The sequence below is a fragment of the Chlamydotis macqueenii genome, chromosome 5 (genome assembly GCF_036417535.1).
Source record: "Chlamydotis macqueenii isolate bChlMac1 chromosome 5, bChlMac1.mat, whole genome shotgun sequence".
NCBI classification, from domain to species: Eukaryota; Metazoa; Chordata; class Aves; order Otidiformes; family Otididae; genus Chlamydotis; species Chlamydotis macqueenii.
In genome coordinates this window covers 41,764,021-41,785,258 of record NC_141560.1, presented here as the reverse complement: position 1 = coordinate 41,785,258, position 21,238 = coordinate 41,764,021, and the positions used below count along the sequence as shown (strand labels likewise).

General features: G+C 44.8%; 1 protein-coding gene across 3 annotated transcripts in view; it reads left to right on the top strand.

Moving 5' to 3' along the window:
• MAPKBP1 (mitogen-activated protein kinase binding protein 1) overlaps window positions 1–21,238 on the top strand; it is a 106,217-nt gene that overhangs the window by 17,921 nt on the left and 67,058 nt on the right. For all 3 annotated transcript variants that reach the window (XM_086748376.1, XM_086748375.1, XM_086748374.1), the window contains exon 3: window positions 12,757–12,848. In XM_086748376.1, coding sequence (XP_086604502.1) covers window positions 12,757–12,848 — 92 coding nt within the window. The remainder of the gene's footprint in view (window positions 1–12,756; window positions 12,849–21,238) is intronic.

Here is a 21,238-nt window from a genome sequence, read left to right as displayed (position 1 = left end):
AATTCTAGGATGCATGAAGGGCAGATGATGAAAAAGGCTCTTCTGTAAGAAGCTTATTCCTCAGGGCAGAGGGCAGGGGGGAGTACAGGAATGGATTGCCAAGAGCTAGGCGGCGAGTGGTGACTGGGGATGGGCAGGAAGTTTGGGTAGCTGCTTCTGTATATCCTGATTGCTTTGGGGGAAAAAGAAATCTCTTGTGCTTTCCTCTGATTCATTTTTAAGCATTCTTCAAAAATGTTGTCCCTAGCCTCAAGAGGAGTGAGATACAGCAGTGGTGTGGCATGGTCCATACAGTAGATAGCTGCTGGAATTTGGGAGGGAGGTGAGGTTATTCCCAGCTCTGCTGCTATTTTGTTGCATGAACACGATCAAGACATTTTACTTCAGTGCTTCGGGGTTTTTTTACCGTCCAGTCCTCTTATATCTGGTTATAGATTGCAAGCTGTGTGAGAGTACATGTTGCTATCTGCTGTAAGCACAGGAGGCCTTCATGTTTGGTGGGACTTCTTGCAAGTACTGTGAAACAAATAGTAAATAGTTCAGACAATATTTAGGGAGAGAATGAATATTAATCTCTTTACCACCTGCCTTCTTCTGTAGAGATGTTGTGTGTGTGATAAATGCTGTGTACTCGCTCTGCCTTCCTATTGTATTTATTCCAATCTTAGCATCTTTTAAATTGCTGATAAGTGGTTTTTAAAATATAATTTATATTGGCTTACAACAAAACCATTTTTTAATCCCCTGAGGATGCAAGTGTATACTTTTCCCCATAGCATCACTGCAGTCTTAGAGAGATGTGTGCGTGGGAGGACAAGGTGTCTGGTCCTGGAGTAGTTCAGGTGTTACAGGCAGGAGCCTTCAGGCACCAGGAGAGGTGAGCTCTCTGACTTCCTGTGAAGGGGACAGATGTCTGCTCTGTGTAAGGAATCTGGGTATAAAAAGGCAGGGCTTTTACTCATAAAATCATTATGGTTGGAAAAGATCTCTAAGATCATCAAGTCCAACCATCGATGCAACACCACCATGCCTACTAAACCATGTCCTGAAGTGCCACATCTGCACGTTCTTTGAACACGTCTGGGCATGGTGACTCCACCACTTCCTTGGGCAGCCTGTTCCCATGCCTGACCACTCTTTCTGTAAAGAAATTTTTCCTAATATCCAACCTAAACCTCCCCTGCCACAACTTGAGGCCATTTCCTCTCATCCTATCACTAGTTACTTGGGAGAAGAGACCAATGCCCACCACACTACAACCACCTGAAAGAGCAATGAGGTCTTCCCTCAGCCTTCTCCAGGCTAAACAACCCCAGTTCCCTCAGCTGCTCCTCATAAGACTTGTGCTCCAGACCCTTCACCAGCTTCATTGCCCTTTTCTGGACACGCTTCAGCAACTCAATATCCTTCTTGAACTGAGGGGCCCAAAACTGAATACAGTACTCGAGGTGCGGCCTCACCAGTGCCGAGTACAGGGGCACTATAACTTCCCTACTCCTGCTGGCCACACTGTAACTGATATAAGCTGGGATGCTGTTTTTACATACAGAGAGTCTCTTTAAATCTTTCCTGGGGACTTAAATACACTACTTACAGCTGTCCTCTTCTCCAAAAGACCTGCGTGTTTGCCTTCGTGGCAGTGAGAGCTGGGTAGGTATGGATGAGACCTAGAGTCACAATTTAGAAGTGACAGTAGATGACTTTTAGGACAGACTGCTGTGTAAATCAGTGGTGAAGGATAAAAATAGATTGATTTGGCGTGGGGCATTATGCATGAATAAAGAAATCACAAGCAAATTACCAGTGTCACCTCAGGCAGGGTGATTAAAAGGCTTTTCTTTACCCTGTGTAGCTCTAGCTTGTGTGTTTCTACTTTTGTTCTCAAGGTTCACCAGCAAGTTCCCCACCAGGCCTCAGACAGACAGTGCACTGATCCATTTATACTAAAAATAAGTGCTGGTGAGAAGAAATGAAGGGAGTCAGGGAAGGGAATTGTAACGTGGTGCTTTTCTTGAAGCGCTGAGATGTTACTTTCCTTCTCTGGCTCCCCTTGGCAGGGTTAACTGTGGGGAAGGCTTTCTGCGCCCTCTCTCTCTGTGTTTCTTCCCTGTGTCCAAGTTTAGTTTGAACGTTTGCATTGTTTATAGAGTTCAGCAGGAGGTGATTTAGGACGCAGCTCCTCGCAACGGCAGTATCAGTATTAGAAACGCTGTGTGTTTGACTTCTCCGGAGTCAGGAGTTATGTGGAGCTGCCACAGTTTCCTTGGAGCGGATGCCCGTCTCTGACATGAAGCTGTGGACTTTTAACCATTGGCTGTTTGTATTTAGGAGCAGGCCCGGTTTGGGGTCGGGGCTGTGGGGAGGGACTTCGGCAGAGCTGCAGAGGGAGTAGCCTTGCCAGCCCTTGCCCGCATCTCTGTTTGGCTCTTTTCCTTGTTCTTGTCTCTCACTTTGTAAGAGTGCTAAAGCCTGGGCGAAACAGGGGGCAAAGAGCCTTTCCTATCTGGGAAGTGATGATTAATGACGATAAACAGTGACCCTTACACTGTGAGAACCGTTTGTTCCTGCTTGATTTCAAACCCTTATATGAGTAACTGAAATGCTGCCCAAGGGAACTGTTTCGGTTTTTTTTTTCTTCTTTTTTTTTTTCTTTTTCTTTGCCTATACTCAGGCCCTGTGCGTGGATTTGGAGGAGACCAATGTATAACACTGCTAGAAGGTCAGAAATTGCTTCCTTTCATCTTTGCTGTTGGGACAGATTGATGGGGGAGCGTTACAAGTCCTTGTCTGTACCTAATCCTCTTACAGATAGTTCTCCATGCAGGAGAAGGTGAATTGGTTCCTTTTTCTACTAGGAAGAAAAAAATCACTAGACAAGTTGCCTATGTGGGAGGGCAAAAGCACCCCCTGCGTAAAGTCTGGTATCTTGCCTGCTCTCTTTCCTTATGAAAAAGTAATGCACATTTGCAAATTGGAAAAATCTGTTCCTTGTGAAGAAGTGATCCTGCACAATCCCAGGTCCTGAGAGCTCAGGGAATGGCTTCTTTGAAGCCTGCCCACACAGGATGCATCTCTCTGTTGTGTCCCATAGCCCTTGCCTGCCTGTGGAGCTGGTCTGATTGACTCCATGTGTAGATGCTCCATCTGGAATAAATCAGGATTGACTTTTTATGTGCCAGCAAACCTGTAGCCTGTTTGATGTAACTTTTTTATTTTTTAAAGTATACATTCAACACACAATCTTCACAAACTTTACCTATATCAACAAAAATAATTCCCCACACCAAAGTCAAAGTAGCAGCATCACAACAATGAGGAAGGTGGACGATTTACACATGCTCCACCCCTTGTCCCTTTGCCACATTTGTATCTCTGAAGCCCAAATATTCTGAAGGTTTTGTGAAATCTCATGGGAATCTGAGTCAGGGCTGCTTTTATGGTGAGGATGGTGGCTGAATGGGAGAAGGAGAAGTTCCTGCTTGCCATGTCTCTAGTCAGGGTTGATAAGGTTACATGTGCCTTTCCTCACCCCTGCAATATTTTAGAAGAAATTGGACCTTGGTGTGGGGGTGAGGAAGAGAAAACTGGGGGATCAGGCTGATGTTAAGTGAAGAAACAGAAGGTAATTATTTCATGATAGCTAGGTCATGCTGCAGAAACTGGTAGGAAATTAACCCTCTATGTATCCTCTTTTGCAGGCCACAGGGACACTTGCAGATGTATGTTGCTGTAAGTTTTGAGTTCCCTCGAAATGGTTCCTGGTAGAGGTGCTTTTAATAGCCTCCCACCCACTTCCCCAGGGCTATGCAATGGTATTTATGGCTTTCCTGGGACTGCCTTACTCCAGGTGCATGGAGAAGGCAGAGTGCAGATTCAGCACGTAGCCCCTGACAGCTGGGGCTGACGGGTCAGGAATGCGGTCCTGACAGCTGGAATTGGACTGAAAGCATGGTGGGGAGGCCAGGAGGGGAGAGCAGGCAGGAGAGGCTGCGTGGAGAGATGGACAAACACACGCATGCCATGTGCAGGCGCACGTGGAAGGACAGCCTGCAGGGACCCTGGGTTGCTCACGTTCCCTTTCTTCCACCTCCATCCCTGTTTTGTTCCCTGTTCTCTCAACTGCCGATGTCATTTAATAAGTGTGTGCACACCCTTGTGCAACCATTGTAGTGACACCTGGCAGAGCCATTAGAGCTGAGGCTCAGCATTTCCATCAGAACACCCCTCCATCCCACCTCTGCTTTTGTGCAGGTTTACAAATGTAATGTAACGCTCCCCATAACTCAGCAATTCAAAACCTTTTGGCAAGTTGGTTTCTACCCTTGCCACTCTTGTGCCAAGGTGTGTCATTCATAATTTGTCTTGTGGGAGATCGTTCCCTAATGTTCGTAAAGTGGTTATCTTGAAATCAAATTGCCTAGAATTGGCAACTGCTTGCTGCAGATGATGATGTTCTGGTCAGATGTGGTTTGTTTGTGGTCTTTTTTTTTAAAAAAAAATAAAATGGTTAAAATGTGAGGGCTTGTTCAGTGGTCAGACATAGCTCTGAATCCTTTCACTCCATGAATGCTACTTCAAATTGAGCATTGGCTGGAAACATTTTGAAATGTTGCGACAAGTCTGTGTGGTGAATTGTATGAAACCAGTTTGATGGTTTTGGAGTAGTTCACAGAGGGTCAGTTAGGCAATTGGTATGAGTCTTCAATGATGGCAGTGAGCAAGGCTTGTGAGAGACATGGAGACTGCTCTGAAAGGCAGAGACGTTCTGAATTTGTCGTTGCTCGTGTGTTGGAGCTTGGCTTATTACTTTTGCTTTTGCAAGTGGAATATTTTCAGTCTCCAGGCTTGTCAAGACAAGAGTGCTTTGCTAGCACTCGATGCTGAGGGACAGAAAGTTCAGGCTGGAGAGCAGGGAGAGGATAGAAAAACCTCTTTAAAAAAATTATATTAAAAAACATTTTAAAAGTACATATTCTATGTGCACATACAAAAACAGGGAGAGGCAATGTGTAAGTGAAGACAGAAACCAACTGTGGAGCTGAGTGGTTTTGTTGTTTGTGTGCTCTTGTAAGTCACACATCCCTTGCAGTTAATTCTGTCCACCCGTGTTCAGCCCTTCCCCTGCCAGACCAACAACAAAAACCCCAACTCCTGAAAAAACAAACAAGCAGAGGAACCTGGGCCAAAGCCAGACCTTTGCATGTCAAGCTCAAGTGCAAAATGAATACTTCACAGCTGTGTTATAAAGCCCTGAAATGAAGGCTTTGCAGTAGAAATGCTGACAGCCCCTTAAGTACAATAGTATACTTAATTAGTGTTCTGTGTTTAATGTGCCAAACGAAGCACAGCAGGCTAAATGTAAAATTTCAAGCCTTTGTTTTGCTGCGGCAGTTAAGGGGAGATCAGACAGTGTGTTCAGACAGTGGATTAGAGCCTGCAACGTGCGCGCTGGTCCCTGGAGGTGAAACGTGGTTTTTTTTTGTGGTGGGGCTCAGGGGCAGCAGGAGAGATGTGTGAACAGGGCCAGCTGTGAGATTTGGCACTCTGTATCAAATTTCACTTATGTAAGAAATAGACAGCTATTCCTTGAATGCTGACGCTGACAATGTACAGCTATGGTGCATTTTCACGTACTGGATGCCAGAGTGCATTGATACGGCTTTGCTATGTTGCAGCACGGAAAACACGTTGGAGTGTGCGCAGTGGTGCTGAACGCTCTGGGATCAGAACGCAGGGAGACGGATGTGAAAACCACAGTGCTGTTGTGAGACTTGGGCCTGATTCTGGAGCTCCCTGTGTCAGTGTATTGCCAGGACCAAAGAGTATTTGGGTCTCAAGTCAAGCTGCGATAGCATTTTTTTAAGGCAAAAGAGCAGGTGATTATCTTGCTACTTCTCAGACAAGACGGTAACGGATTACTTGGTGTGCTAGGGAGGGCTTTCCAAAGGAACCCTCATGGATTATGTATCTCTGGGATTTCTGTGTCCACGGCTTTCTCGGGAGCGTGTGCCTTTGCACATACATTATTAATATGCCCACATTCAGGCAGGAGAGGTTTGAGGGCAGGCACATTGTGCAGTGGATGATAGATGAACTCTGATGGATGTTGTCTTTTCATGCTGACTCGATGCCACTAGTTAATTAAATGGATTCAAACTCTTAACTGTGTTATACACAGGCCCGTGGGAAAGCCTTTAAAATAGAACTTGTCTGCATGTGGACATTTATTGAAGTAGCCATTCTGGAGTGGAATGGAATAATTGTGCTGCAAGAACTCCCTCTGAGGATGCTCTTGTTCATGAATAAGCGCTCAGAAAGGCATGGAGAGGAGGAGGGAAGTGGAAATCAAACTATTGATTCAAGAATAGAATTTCCCTTTCTGTAGGGGAGCAGAGAGGAGAGAATGTGGGATAAATTTCCAAGTGCAAAGCAACGGGAGTTCTTATCTGTGACTTTGTTGAGCAGGATGACCTCTTTGCTGCTGTCTGTAAATGATCTTAGATGTCAAAAAGGCAGGTCGAGTGTAAGGTATTAATGAGAAAAAAAGAATGGAGAACAAAACAGAAGACTGTATTATTCTGCTCTGTAAACAGTTGCTGTAGTCACACCTTGAAAGCTGTATGTAGCCTTGGTGTTTCCTCTTCATCTCAGGAAGGATATAGTAGACCTGGAAGGTGCTTCACAGAAGAGCCATCAGAGGTGATCGAAGATATGATGGCTTTCAGGAGAGACATTAACTGAGTAACTGAATACTTTTATCTTGGAACACAGATGACTTGGGGTGATAGCATAGCTCCTTACAAAATCATGAGCCACCTAAAGATGGTAGGTGGGGATTGACTATTTACTCTCTCTTCCCATACAAGAACTAGGGCACATCAAATAAAAGTAATAGAAGTGACGTTTAAAACAAGCAATGAAATATGGTGCTTCTTGCAACATGTACCAGACTAGTGGAGTTCCTTGCCAAAAGATGTTGTGAGTGCTAAGCTTTTATAGACGTAGTTGATAAGTTCATGGTAGAGAACTCTAGGTTAAAAACTGAGTCTCTGTCTTGAGACTGGGAGGTTGACAGGAGGTGAGAAAGAATGAAATTTGCTTTCCCTGCTCTTATAATTTATCCATACATTTATTTTTGATGCTGCTCTTCCTGACTTTTCTCCATCTCTTATGGCTGCAAATGGAAACCAGAACCAGGGCTAGATACTGGTGTTTGATCCAAGATGGCCAATATCATGAAGTCTGGAACAGACACATCTGCCTGCTGGACATGGTTTTCCCAGGCTGTAGCCTCCTGCCTGATTTCATAGGTACTGGCAGATATGGGCAGCCCTGAACAGTAACACTAATTTTGTCCCCTCAGTGGTCTTTTTGAGCAGTGGAGAGTTGCTTGTATCCTCTCAAATGCTTTGCTTCTTTACTTCTGTGCTTAAATATATTGTGTTTGTAGAGAATGGTGAGTTTTGGGGCCCAGAAGAGAATGTGGATAGTATGAGAAGGCAGGAGGTGGGGTGACTGAGTCAGAAGACTCTTTGATTTCTTAACCATATGAGTATGGGGAAGAGGGGCTGAAATGCTACTGAACTCAGTCTTTTGCTGGCCTGGGGAGGGGGGTGGGGTGAGTAGCAGCATCATTCTGTGTACAGTTGAAACTCTTTGAGGGATGTTTGATGTTAAAAATGGCTTTCCATTGAAACTTTATTTTCCTCTCTTTAAGATGAAGCCAGACTGCAGAAGTCTGCTGGTGGGCAAGCGGGCATAGACACAGGAGCTCCTACTCAGCAGCAGTGGCTCAGTAGTAAAACAGTGTAGCTGTAGGGAAGGCGCCTGTGAGCTCAGGCCAGGCAGGTCTATCCCTGCGACTAGATTGCCCGCTTTGGCACCCATTTTGGTGGAAATTATTACTGTGCTGGGCATGTTTACTGCTGCTTTCTAACAGCAGGCTGCCTAGATGGGGAGGCCACAGTGTTTGCCTCCTGCACCTCCTGTGTGGCTTTGCAGTCTAGATGGTCCCAAAGGGATGCAAATGATGGGAAGGAGAGTGAAGTTGGGCTGATCCTTCAAGGATTTCTGTGTTGTCCTTTTAGCCTGTGAAAATAATTGCTTGTGGTATCTTCTTCAAAACAACAGAAAGAGCTTGAATGAGTACAAAACTCACTCTTTGAGATCTGGGAGCTCTGGTCATGCATCTTTTTTTCCGGAAAAGACAAACAAGGCTGGTGGGGGCTGTTCAGACCAATCTTTCCAAAAGGATTATCCGCACCTCAGTATTAAGGCAGAGTTGGCATGGCTTTGTCGTGCAAGCGTGGGCTTTCCCCTTGTGCTGCGTGGGGCAGTGCTGGAGAGAAGCAAGAGCCGATCTCAGATGTGCCCTTTGGCTTCCATCTGGGATTGGGCTGCAGCAAGGCCCCTCTCCCTGGGAATGCCTGAATGCTGTGAATACCTGTCGGTACGTCACGTCCTGCAAGTCAGGACTCTGCTGGTCTGGTCCTACCAGGTGTGGGAACTATCTGATGATCTTGGGATCTGTTGGGGAAGGAACAGGGTAAGTGATCTGCTTAGGCACTAAGATTTCTTTACACATTTATGCAACTCTGACTAGCCAAATTTAGAGTTAAGCCTGTAAAATGGGTGAATATCAGGTTTTGCAAGACAGGTGTTAGCTGCACAGCTGATTCTGGTTTTGGTGCCTAAGAGAGTGTAGTGAGCCTTGAATTTGAAAAAAGTTGACCTTAAAGTAGTGGAGATGAGGTGGTTACAGGTAGCATAGTGACGGTGCAAAGTGAGCTGAAGAAGCACGTTGTGTGTGGATCAGTCTGGTAACACTTGCAAATCACACAGAGAACCTTGACTGAAAGTGCCAAATACTATTAATAGAAGCCTCGAGATGAAGTAACAAATGTGAATAGCTGGCCTCCTCTCTGTGCCTCTAATTTAGGTGCACAAAATGACAGGTTGAATCTTGCAGTTGTTTTGAGGCTTGGATTAGGGTGGTGGGGTGGCCCATTGGTTGCATGTGAAGAGCAAGCCAGTGACATGTCTGACGACTGTGGGAAGCAAATTGGGCCAACATGGGAGCTGTTGGTAAAGAACACGGTGTCTCAGATCTGCAAGGGGACTCTCCAGGTCCTGTGGTTAGCTCAGATCAGACTTGGAAAGGTGTGATAGGGAATTTATTTCTGTTTGGGATGTGCTGAAGTACCACTTGGGAGACCTGTTGTGAATGGCAATGGTTATGGGTGGGTTGGACTGGCAGACTGCACTTCCCACATGAGGAAGTGGGTTCCTACCTTGTCCTAACCCATAACTTCAGAAGTGGCATAGTGGCAGACCTGTATTGACAAATGTGCCCTTTGCTAACAAATCTTGTTTCCAGATGAGGAAGTTAAAGTTGGTGTACTTCTGCCCTGATTTACTATGTTAATAATTTCTGGTTTAGCTCACAAGTTGAGAGGAATCCAGTTTATACTGCATTGTTTCCCATTGTTTCTTCTTGTAACAAGGTTTTGTTACAAGTGACTATCTCTTGCCCTTGTGTCACCTGGTCTGGAGGTTGGATGGGGATAAAGCTGTGGTGTATTGTGGGCAGGGTGGTGGGAGTGGAGCTCACAGGTGTCGTAAGACCAAATTTTAAATTTCTATGTACTCCTTTTTGAAGAAAATTGTTTTTAATACTCAAGGATTATCATGTGGAGATGTTGTAAGAGCATCCATTGGAGAGGCTCAAAGGGTTGCCTTTCAGATTCTCTGTATTAGGAAGGTTTTAAAGCTAAGGCTAGGAGCAAAACAGGGGGCTTCTTTTTCAGAAAGTTAGTTACGAGTCTCTGGACACTGGTGTCTGTTTCTGTGGCACTAGTTCTATCAATACCAGTGGTACGGCCTTGATAGTTGTTGTCTTTTTCTAACGGAACAAGTGATCTGTTGGAAGCCAGAAGATGCTCTCTGGTAATACAATAATTGGACCCAAAGACTGAGCTACTCTTTTTGTGTCAAGCTGTGTGCTGACCATAGCACCTAGCATTTCCATCCTGGCATTATCACAGATAGTCTATTGGCAGAGGAGCTTGGGGCCTCCACAAACCCTGGCGTGAGAGGAAGCTGGAGCAAGGGTGCCATTTTGCTGTTGGTGGGGTGAGAGTGCCAAGGTAAATCCGTTGGTGCTCTTGTTCGGTTTCTCTCCCTCTTAAAGATGAGGAGGGGGCAGATTTTTCCACAGTACCAAATACAGGGTGAGTTTTGGAGCTGCAGCTGGATTGATCTTGTTGCCAGTGAAAGGGGATAGTTTTTCTTTTCGCTGGCTTTGAGCTCCCTGTGGCTTCCCTAGGCCGGTAAACAGAAAACAAAAACTGCAACACAGTTTTCTGCTGGTTTGGCCTGCTGGATAGGCAGCTGCCGTGCCAGTGCTGGCACAAGGGACGTGGCAGGGGTTGTCATTGGGATGAGCGGGGTGAGGGAGGAAGGAACTGTCCCCTTCAGAGCAGGGAGCTTTAACATCAGCTCAGCTGTGGCGTAAGACCGCACACTGGGAGGCTCGGTATACATCCTTGCAGAGCAAACGTGTACCTGTTGGTGAAAGTAGGTTGCTGAATTGCTGCTGACTAGCTGCACAGCCAAGGTCAAGTAGTGCCTTTTAGGACAGTTGCAATTACAGCCAGCCTGAGCTAAAGCCTGTGCTGAGCAGCCTAAGCACAGCATTGCTAAATTGATGTTTGCAGACGGCATCAAGTAATTGGTGCCTTATCTAGATTGGAGCGTTTGAATGGCTCACGTCTCTTCCACTTCCTGCTTCACTGTCAATAATGTGGTTTCTATAGGAATTTAAACCTCTCTTAGTTTGATGGGTTGGGAACGGCTGGTAGGAGCTAGAATCTCAGCAGTAGGAGTATTGGGTTTTCTTTCTGTGTATTTGTGAGGCTGCTTTAAAAATTAATGTGTTTTGAAGTATTTTTAACAAGCCTGGAAGAGCAGATAGCCTCCTAGCCTTCCTCACTCCTTTCCTCCCCCCTCAAACATTTTTATTCTAACATTAAGCTGGAACTAAACTATTTCCTTTCTTTACCAGTGGATTTGTAAATGGATTTTTAATTGTATGTTCTTATACTAAGCAAAAATCCAGTGGAGTTCTGTAAAAGCCATGTTTCCAGAGATAGTCATTTTGCAAGGGAAGGGGACAATTTGGTGTTCTCTCATACTGTCTCAAAGTATCTGGGGTATGTTATTACTAAAAGGGAGAAAAAGACCAAGTTGTTCCAGAGACAGGGATATGAAATCTTCCACTTTCCACTATGTCACTGGCTTGAAGGCAGGCCAAATTTGAGCTAGCTAAAGCGTGGACAACTCCCTTTAAGTGGTGGCACCTCAACACTGCTTGACCTGTTGAAGCAAGGTGGTTGTCTTTGGGGGGTTGCTTCTATCACCATCTCTGGTAACCTGGGCCATGAGCTCAGTGAGACCTCATTTCTTCACCCTGCAGCAGAACTCCTCAGGTCTGGTAAGCTGTGCGTTCAGGGTGGCATGGGGAACCTGCCCTGTGCCTGCCTTCTGTGCACCATCTTGGTATAAGTACAAGATGTTCATCTTCAGGGCAGCTATTAGAGATAGTAGTAATTATTACAATAGTAACTTTTTATGCTATGTCCATGCCCTTGAGGCCTTAACCAAATATAGTTTAGATGATGATAATTAAAAACAGAAGACTGTGACCCAGTAAAATCTATGAGTTTGGCAGGAACAGCAATGCTGAGGAGGAATGCATGCATCAAATATATAATAAATAAAATCAAGCTGTGCAAATGTAAAGGAAAGAGAATAATTTTGTGTCGGTCAAAATAACCCCAGGGCTGAGAACTGGTCTGTGCTCAGAGACTGAGTCCTTTTATGCCGCAAACCAGATCTTGTGCTGTGTAATCCCCTGCAACCTTTTGCTTTGGAGTAATTGCTGAATTCTGATGTTTTCTCTTGCCAAGGAGCACTCCCAAAAATATGGTGTCGTGTCTGTTTGTCCCCCTTCCTTCCCCTTTTGTTTTTGCTTTTCCCAGCTTCTTGCCATAGAGGCCTGGCTATGAATCTTTGTATCTTCCAAGTAGCTTTTCCCAGTTGCATTTCTTTCAGTTTCCTAAAAATAGTTGAGATTTTTGCTCAGAGGGGAAAGCAAGCATGTTGGATTACTGTCTCTTGCATGGGTCATTGGTATGTGGGCCTGTGAACCCAGTCATGTAAGCTGTTCTGTCTCTTGAGATTCCTGGGGGGGGGATGCCCTGGTCCACTGGATGTGTTTTCCAATTGAAGCACTGTGGGAAAAATTGACTATTTAGTTCCTAGGAATACGGGGCTGGGACCAGGTGGAACCACGTGCCACTGGATGGATGAGATAAAGAGAATGAGTCAATCTGGAAATGGTTTTTGGGAAAGAGCTCCTGAGAAAGTGGTTTGCTGCTCTTGCTGGGAGGATGGGAATCGGTGGGCAGTGAGTGTGCATCCCAGTACTGTCTACTGTTTGTAATCCTCTGTCTTTGTAATGCTTTGCGGTGCTCTGGCATACACACGGTAATCAGTGGATTGATAACTCCTCTGTACCCCAACAGTACATTACTGTGCCCATGTTGAGATCTGAGTAGGGTTGCTTCTGTACCTGGGTGTTTCTCAGTGAATTTCTAGGAGCTGTGATTCTTCTCAGTGCCAGTGTCTGTGCATGGGTCTGTTTAAACTGCACTTGTATTTCATGATGCTTCTTATTTTCTTTTTCATATGCACTAGGTGACTTTGGAGAAGGTGTTGGGGATAACTGTGTCAGGAGGCAGAGGATTAGCCTGCGACCCCAGAACTGGCCTCGTTGCTTATCCAGCAGGGTGAGTCTCTAACCACATTCTTCAAAGCTAAGGTAAACCAGCAGTGATGCATCAACATAAAGATTCAGAGTGTTTCCCTTTTGGTCTTCTATAGGGAGGCTCTTTACTGTTCTTTAGTCTTTTAACACCAGAGAATGATGAGACTCGGCACTGCTAGCGTAATTGGCAAGGGAGAGGGACTGCGTTTCACCTGTCAGGTTTTGATGGGATCCCTTTGAATGGAGCCCCTCTCCTTCCTCTTGCTCTAAGCTGGGAGTTAAATGCATTGTGAACTTTTTAACTATGCTCTGTAGTGTGGTGAACTTACACATAACTCGGTGCGATTCTCAAGCTAGTGAGTACCTAATGGAGCAGGTGATATTTTCAATGAATTGACAAAGGCCTTCTTGTATGTACCCTGCAATTTATGACTTACCATGTTCCTCATCCAAGTGTGGAGAAAGATTCAGGCTGACAGCCTCTTGTATACGGTTTCTCTGGAGTGCAACGCATCTATCAACTGCAGTCCAGGTAGAGGTATCCAGAGAGAGATTTTGATGCGCAGCAAAAGAGCAGCCTAGAGGGAGATAGCTGAGGGCTGGAGCAGTGGCTTTGTGAGTTCACATTTAGCAGAATCAGAGACATCTGGGGCCAGATCCTGATCTTGCTGAAGGCAGAGCTTACCCACAGGGCACGTGTCCATGGAGGAGCAGAGCATGGCAGAGTTGCTGGTCTGTGCAATGGGACTTGTCTGAAAGAATGTAGCCCCTGAAGAATTTTAAAGGGACTATGAGAGATGCAGGTAGAGATCTCATAATGGATGGCATTTTGAAAAAGCTGAGGAGGAAAAACATTTACCCTGCCAGTGGAAGTGTGGCTGTTGAGATGGGGCATATCTGTGACCTAGATTAAAAGATATATACTGTAGTGGGAATAGATTGGGAAGACAGAAGAGTGATTTTTCAGGAAAAGCCTTCACTGACTAACGTAGCCCTATGTGGGGATACTCCAGCTGGCTGGGTTGCGGAAGTCCATGTGAGCTTGGCTCTTCCTCTGAGCTTGTTTATTCTGCTGGTCAGCAAGCTAAAGGAGAAGAGAAAGGGCAGTATCTCCAAGTGGTGTTGCATAGACATAGTCTTAAGACATGAAAGCTAGAAGTAAAGAGGAACTTCCACAACAATTATACACGACATTTTCAAGTGTACAAGAAACAGGCTAGCAATGCTTAAGGATTCTGTGTTTGTGGCCAAAATGAGAGATAAGGTCAGTAAAACTGGATAGAAATTTTTGCACATCCTGATGATATCCTAGTTCACAGAATCATGGTTAGAAGGAACCTCTTGAGATCATCTAGACCAACCCCTGTGCTCAAGCAGGGTCACCTAGAGGAGGTTGCCCGGCACCCTGGCCAGGCAGCTTTTCAATATCTCCAAAGATGGAGACTTCACAGCTTGTCTGGGACAGCATGTTCCAATGTTGACTACTCTCACAGTAACAAAAAAAAAACAAACAAAAAACGAAAAGTGGAGTGGTTTTTTTTTTTTCCTTTTGTTTTTCATTTATGTTCAAATGGAATTTCGTGTGTTTTAATTTCTGCCCATTACCTCTTTTTCTGTCATAGAGCAGTCTGATAAACTGCAGACTGTTGGGATCCATATCTGCACTGGACAGCATCCTTTATTCTTGAACTCTTTGTAGCCAGGCAAATGTATTCCAGTGTGTATTGCCTCTTCCTCTGCATCTTTTCTGGCATGGAATCTGTTCACTCTTGAAGAGGGGAAGGAGAGAGAGAAGAAAACAAATACAGTAAACAGATGTTTTGGGCTCTTGCATAGCTAAAGGTAGATTACTTTTGTTGATAGTGATGTCCTCTGATGAGCTTGTGTGTGCCCTACATTGATTTAATCAAGCATGAGGACACCTGGGGATTCTTTTGGGTAATTAAAAGGTTATGTGGTTCCTCAGGGCTTTACAAGGGAATTCCTGTTCTTGTTGATGGTAGCATCTCATGGCCTGGGCAGGAAACCTGCGGAATATACCAGATGTGTGTTGTAACAGTTTAATGGCTGATATGAATTGCTGCTTTTGAGCCATGGCTGACCTGTTTTGTGATGCCGTTGTGATTTACTGCAGTCAAGACAATCTCTAACAAAACTAGCATTAGTTAAGGAGTCAAAACTTGAGAGAGGTACTGGTACAGACCGTACTAAGTTGATGGAAGTTCAGTTTGTTGTTCGTAGTTTTTGTTTGTGTTTTTTTTTCCCCATTCTCATTTCCAGTGAATTTATCTTGAGTTGCAAGAATCCTGACATTTCTGGTACATTTGCTTTATTTTGTTTATTTTTGTTTCTGTTTGTTTGAATTTACTGGACACTGAAGGTTCTTACATGAGGCTGAGGTAGCAGAGTGGATATGGCTCATGCACAGGTGATTCATGACCTGTCCATGTAACTTGGTCATCTTCAGGTGTGCTCCAGGCACTCCAGTGATTTCCTCAGCTCATGTACTGCGGTTTTGCAATCCTGACATGCAGATGCTTTGTTCCTCCAGTCTGTTCTACCCCTAAAAGCTGAATTTACATAACAGCTCTGTATTTTCCTAAGAACACTTTCAACATACCTAGATTCATTTGATTGAGATCAAAACAGTTGCCCCAGGCATCCTGACTTCACCCACGCCAGGCATACGAATGCGTAGGTGAATGAGAACTTGTGCGTGAGAATCTTTGGCATTCTTTGAGCAGAATCCTAAGTCTGATTTCTAGTTTGTTTAAGTAATTTTTTTTTTAAATACAGTTGCTTTTCTGAATTTTCTATTTCCTGGAGTTTCTGAATCTCCTGAAAGAAGCAGTTCCCAATGCGACCCAAGCTCATTCCAAATCCCAGTGTTACATTATTACTTTCTTCCCTTCTCACTGGCTTTTGAACCTTTTATCCCTTTTCTTCTTTGACCGTAATGAGGCTTTCACTCTGGCAGTGTGTGACAGCAGCTTTGCTGGCCCTGGTGCAGTTTTGGTGGGATGTTTGTGTTATAGGAAGCTTTTTCTTCAGGTCTGCCATAAAGGCTAAAGGCACTGAGTGCTGCAGATATCCTAGGCCAAGACTTTCATACAAGGCTATTTTCTTGGGAGATAAGACAACGCAGGAGAGAAAATTACATCCTCTCTGAAGGTCTTAAAACTGCTGCCTGCACCCGCCTGTTCTTATACTGGCAAGTGAAATAAACCCAAAGTTGCTTAATTTGATCTCTACTAAGGTTATGCAGTGAGTAACAAAGTTGGTCATATGGGAGGAATGAGGGGCACTGAAATGTACTGAATTTATTGCTTCTTGTGGCAGGACTGATGCTCTGTCCCCCTTTTCTTTCTATTTTTTTCACCTTTCCTTTTTTCCCTGCTCTTCTGTCATATTTTTTTTTTTTTTTTTTTTTTTTTTTTTTTTTTCAGTAGCTAGTTGAGGTTCTGTTTCCTAGAAACAAGAAGGGAAACAAAGCTGAGAAAATCCTCTCAGGATGACTAGCATTAAAAAAGGAAGACAAGTGTGTGTGGGGAAATGTCTGTCCATTTAAATTCTACCCTAGCTGCTCAGGTAGCTTGAGTTAGCTTATCTGGTTTGGGGTTGTGTTTTCTGTAGTTTTTTTAAGCCTTGTAGGTTAGTGTGACTGATTTATTTTGCTTTCCTTCTTTCTTTGCCTCTCAGTTGCTCATGATAGCTGGTTGGGAACCTTTTCTTCATGTGAGGCGCTTGCCTGCTTGAGGGAGCAGCCTGTGCTTTTTCTTCTGTAGGAGCAGGAAAGTGGTGCTTTGTGCTGTTCAGCGTGCAATGTCTTTTAAGCGCTGTTCTATTACATTCTGGCAAGCTTAAGCCTCTCTCTAGCTCTGCTCATCAATTCCCAGCCACTCTGATAGAAGTAGGGGATTTTTCACATTAGCATTTCTTGCTGGGGAAATTAGTATTTGATACATAGTGCATGTAATGAGTTGGTCAGTCTCAGCTTTCACGTTCTTCCCAGTCCTTCAGCTCTCTGGTGTAGCTCCTTACATATAGCAACTGTTGCTAAAGGCAGACACAGGTTTAATGTAGCAAATCCTCACTGAGATACACTGTAATGAGTTTCTTTGGGTTTCTCTCAGAAATACTATAGCTTCTGTGGACTGTAGCCCCCTGGCTAGGTCTGTGTGTGCATGGTACATTTGATGAACAAATTATTTGGATACTCCCATATTCTGTACCATTTCAGAATGAATCACTCTTGTTTGTAGGTAGGAAGGGACGGACAATAAAAGAAGGAGCTATATGATCGAAGTTAAGATGAAGGTGTGAAGCCTTTTCTCCTGCTGTTTTTGCCACAAGATCTTGTTGAAGAATCAGACTTGTTCTTGCTTCAGCTTTATCACCCTGAGGTTTTTTGAGATAGGAAAACTAATATTCAGAAGTTAATAGTAGTATGATGTGTTAAAAATCAGAAAACTGCACAGCTATCTGAGTCAAATTTTCCTGTACTGCTACTGTGTCGTGCGTGTTGGATGTCAGTGCCGCAGCCTCCCCTGTGCCAACCTGTGCTGCAGCAGCAGAATTGAACCGCTGTCTCCTCATTTCATTGTGTCTCCCCCTGATCCGCCCATTGTCCTTGACTGGTTTGCAGTACTGAGGGGAAGCCTCTTAACTCTGTCAGCCCTTCTGAGTCATACCCCTCCTGGCTCCCTGTCCGCTGATCCTGGGAGGTAAGTGCCGGGTCCTGCACAGGCAGGGCAGTGACCGTGGTCTGTGTCATAGCGAAGGGAGGAAGGGGAGGAGTGCAGCAGGAAATGAGTGAATCTGTTTTAATCCAGACAGGAGTCTGCTCAGCACGTGTGGAGCTGTCTCACATAATTGAGTGGTAAGTCCCGCTGGAAGCTGAAAGAGTGAGGATTTTTCTTTTCCAGTAGTGGTTGTTGGTTTGCTCCCAAATACCTCTTCCCAGTTCCAGTAGATAGGCTGTAAGGCTAAGTGGTTTCCAGCCCATCCACATGTGGAGTCTTTTGGAAAGTTTTAATCATAATTTTCCATCATTATATAGATAGATTACTGCACAACATAATAAATTATCAGCCTAGAACAGTTTTCCTTTACCTTAAGTTGCATATAACCCACAATGGAAGAACAACATTTGGGATAAACATTGCGTAACTTTACCAGGCATGATGTTGCCTTGCTGTTTTTTTTCCTCTTTAAAGTAGAAGGTTTTGGTCAGTGGGGTACAGGAATGAATTATGAGAGGCTGATCTTGTAGATGACTGCTAGTGAACGCGGCAAAACGCTGTTCTGAACCAGGATCTTTTCAAGACTTACAACCATTGTTGCCGGGTTAGAATTGATGGCGACATGGACAATGAAATCCTAATTTGTAAGATGACAGCTATTCCCATGTTATTTCAGAGTGTATTTTTCTTAACTAGTTGATCACTTTGCTTGGACGCCACAATGGTGGTTGCCTTTAGAAAGCTGTAGGTACGCAGAAGGAATCTACTTCTGTACAGACCAGTGTACCTTTTGGTACATTGTGCTGTTTGTGCAAAGCTCTACTGCTCTGTGCAGGTACAGTGCCTCACTAATTTTTCCCTAGCATAAATGCTAAAGCTATTGGGCTGTATCCCAAATGCAGCTTGAATGGGTACAGCGACATTGAAATACTCGAACTGCTGGGCTGCCAGTAGATAAATCAAGTTCTGCTGATGCTGGCTCCTTCAATTTTACTTTACCCGAACATTTGGAGGGGAATTTCTGGGCCTTCTTTGTATGTTCTTTTCTAAAGGAGAGTCCTGTGGTGTTGTAAAGGCTGTGGAAACCTATCCTAAAATGAGGAGTTCTCGTCTATGGTTCAAAGCAAATTTCAGCCTCTTTGGCCACACCAGAGGCAGCTTGCTTTGTCCTCTTTAAAATGGGACAGTTGCCTTTGAAGGGTTAGACCTCTTTCCCCTCCTTGTCTCTCAAGAATCTGGACTGTTGTTAATGCATGTCTTGTGTGAGGCTGCTGTGCTTGTACCTGCTATCTGGGGAGACTTTCCAGCTGGCACAGTTGTGGTGGTGGACCTGGAAAGGAAGGTAAGAGAATCCTCTTCATTGAGATTGCTAAACACAATTTGAATTGAAGAGCTGTGACTGCAGCTGGGTTTGAGTTGGGCCATTACAACTGAACTAAACAATTTTTTTTCTATGCCAAGGGGGAACACCACCGGGTTTCGATGTCCTGAAAGTGTCCACAAAGATGATGAAAAGTAGCCAAACCCTTCCTTCTCTTTCCTTCCCTGGCAGTAGCAGATCTCTCAGAAAGAAGCAGAGATACTTTGTTTTACAATTAAATCTCCCTGTCTTAAATACGCACTGGAGGGAAAGGAGCATACCTGCACTGAGGCATGAAGATGTGAAGTGTAAAATTCTTTCACCTCTTGCTTTTATTAATGTAGATCAGACAGGGAGGGTGGGCTGAGGAAGGCTAGTGCAGTCTTAGTTTTTGGCAAGTGAGCAAACTCTTTGTACTTGAGACAAGAGAATGGAGATCCCCTTTGCAACGGTGCTTTATTCTCAGGCCAAAGAATCATAACTTTGATATCGTAATTTGCAGAGGTGGATTTAAGGGGCCCATGGCCTCTCTCCTGCTGTCTTGCTGTTAGCCTGGGAGATTCACAGGTAACAATCATGCAGTCCTGGAGCAATTGCCCTCTTCCCATGTAGGGAGCAGCTGGGTGCAGTCCTGAATCCCCATCACTGCACTTCAGCCAGAAAAGACCTTGCCTAATGGAGTAGGCACAGTCTTGCTCGTCTGAGCTGTTTCCACGTGCCTATACAGCTAGGCAAGAATTTTACATTGCTTTTTGTTTGTGCTGGAGACTCTTCTGCATTGAATTAATGTCTCCGTAATAAAACTGCACCTAAAAAGTGCAGTTGTTTGCTGAACAGTTGTGTAATGATCCAGTTCAGCTGTAATCTCACTTGGTTTGGCAGCAGAGGAGATAAGAAGCAGTGAAGCAGTACTACCAATCACTTAGAGCTGCGAGCAAATTCCACTGGTTTAAGTCCTTAGCAGAACAGAGTCAAGCCTGTCAAATTGACTTCCAGGCAGTTTCCGTCAGCCAGCCCCCAGGCATGTGCGTGTGGGGGCTTTTGACGTCATGTCTAATTAATTTAAAATCTTTACCTGTGACAAACAAGTGAGGATGTAATATTTGGTAGAATCTTAAATAATGAGATAGCCGTGAAGCTCCAGACCTCCAGCAAACCTGCTGCCCAGCAGAAAAGGGAGAAAAATAGGACAAAACCTCAAAATGCCTGGTCAGAAAAGGTTCTTACTAAACCAGAGGGAGACTGGGTCAAGTCCCTGCCAGAAGTGGTACTGTCTGTGCTGCATTGCGGTGCTGTCAGACTGCTGGAGGGAAGGTGTTGAGTGCGTGAGCCCTTGGCCCTGAGAGCTCAGCTGCTGGCTGGGGAGGTGGGTAATGCCATCTTCGTCAGGGGTGGAGTGGGTTGAAGCTCTTGTGGTGGAAAGTGGGAATCTTGTGGGATGCTTGACTTCAGACCCTGTGTGACTTTGTACCTTGTGTCACGCTTAGTATTGAAAAACTGGTCAGGGCAGTGCTGATGTTTGGTGTTGCCAGCTCCCTTTGAGACAAGCTGCTGTCTTGTTGTACATAGAGCTGCTGTTTTGATGTACACAGAGCTTCTGGTTACTTCTCCTGAGTGCCATCTGCTAATCCAGCCTTCAAGTTACAAGGGGATGGGTTGGTGTTCTGTAGTTGGCCGCTGCTGCCCTGGGAGAAATAAGAGATGAAATGTGACGCTTTGTCCCACAGTTACTATTTGAGGATCTGGCAGCAGCAGTAGATCTGATACGGCATCCTCCCTCAAGCTGCCAGGTACCAAACGTGCCTGTTCATCCCCTGTCTTTCCACAGAAGACATGTGATATGAGCCCTGTTTCCCAAAGGGCTTCCTATGTACACCCCATCCTATCTGGAGTGAGCCTGTGCTCATCCATGCTTTTGTGCTTCCTGTTTTCTGTCAGGCTCTGGGAAAGGGTTGGATTCTGCAGCTGTGCTCAGCGTAGTGCTGCTGCATCCCAGTGTTGCTATAGAAACCCCCTCAAGTGAGGAGCAGCAATCTGTGCTGCTTCTTGCAGCCCTTCCCGTGGGAGGACTCACCCTGTTGACAGGCAGCACTCACTCTCTATGCTCAGGGATGAATTGAAGTTGAAGTCTGGTGACCCTTGGTAGCAGAGTTTGCTGCTGTTTAAAAAAAAACCAAACAACCCCAAACAAACCCCTAAAAGTAACAACAGGACCTTGACCTGTTTAAATTGCCAGATGATTTTTCATATTTAGATTGCATTGAGAATTTTTCAAGGGAATGGTCCAGTTGCAGTGAAACATTTTTGGAA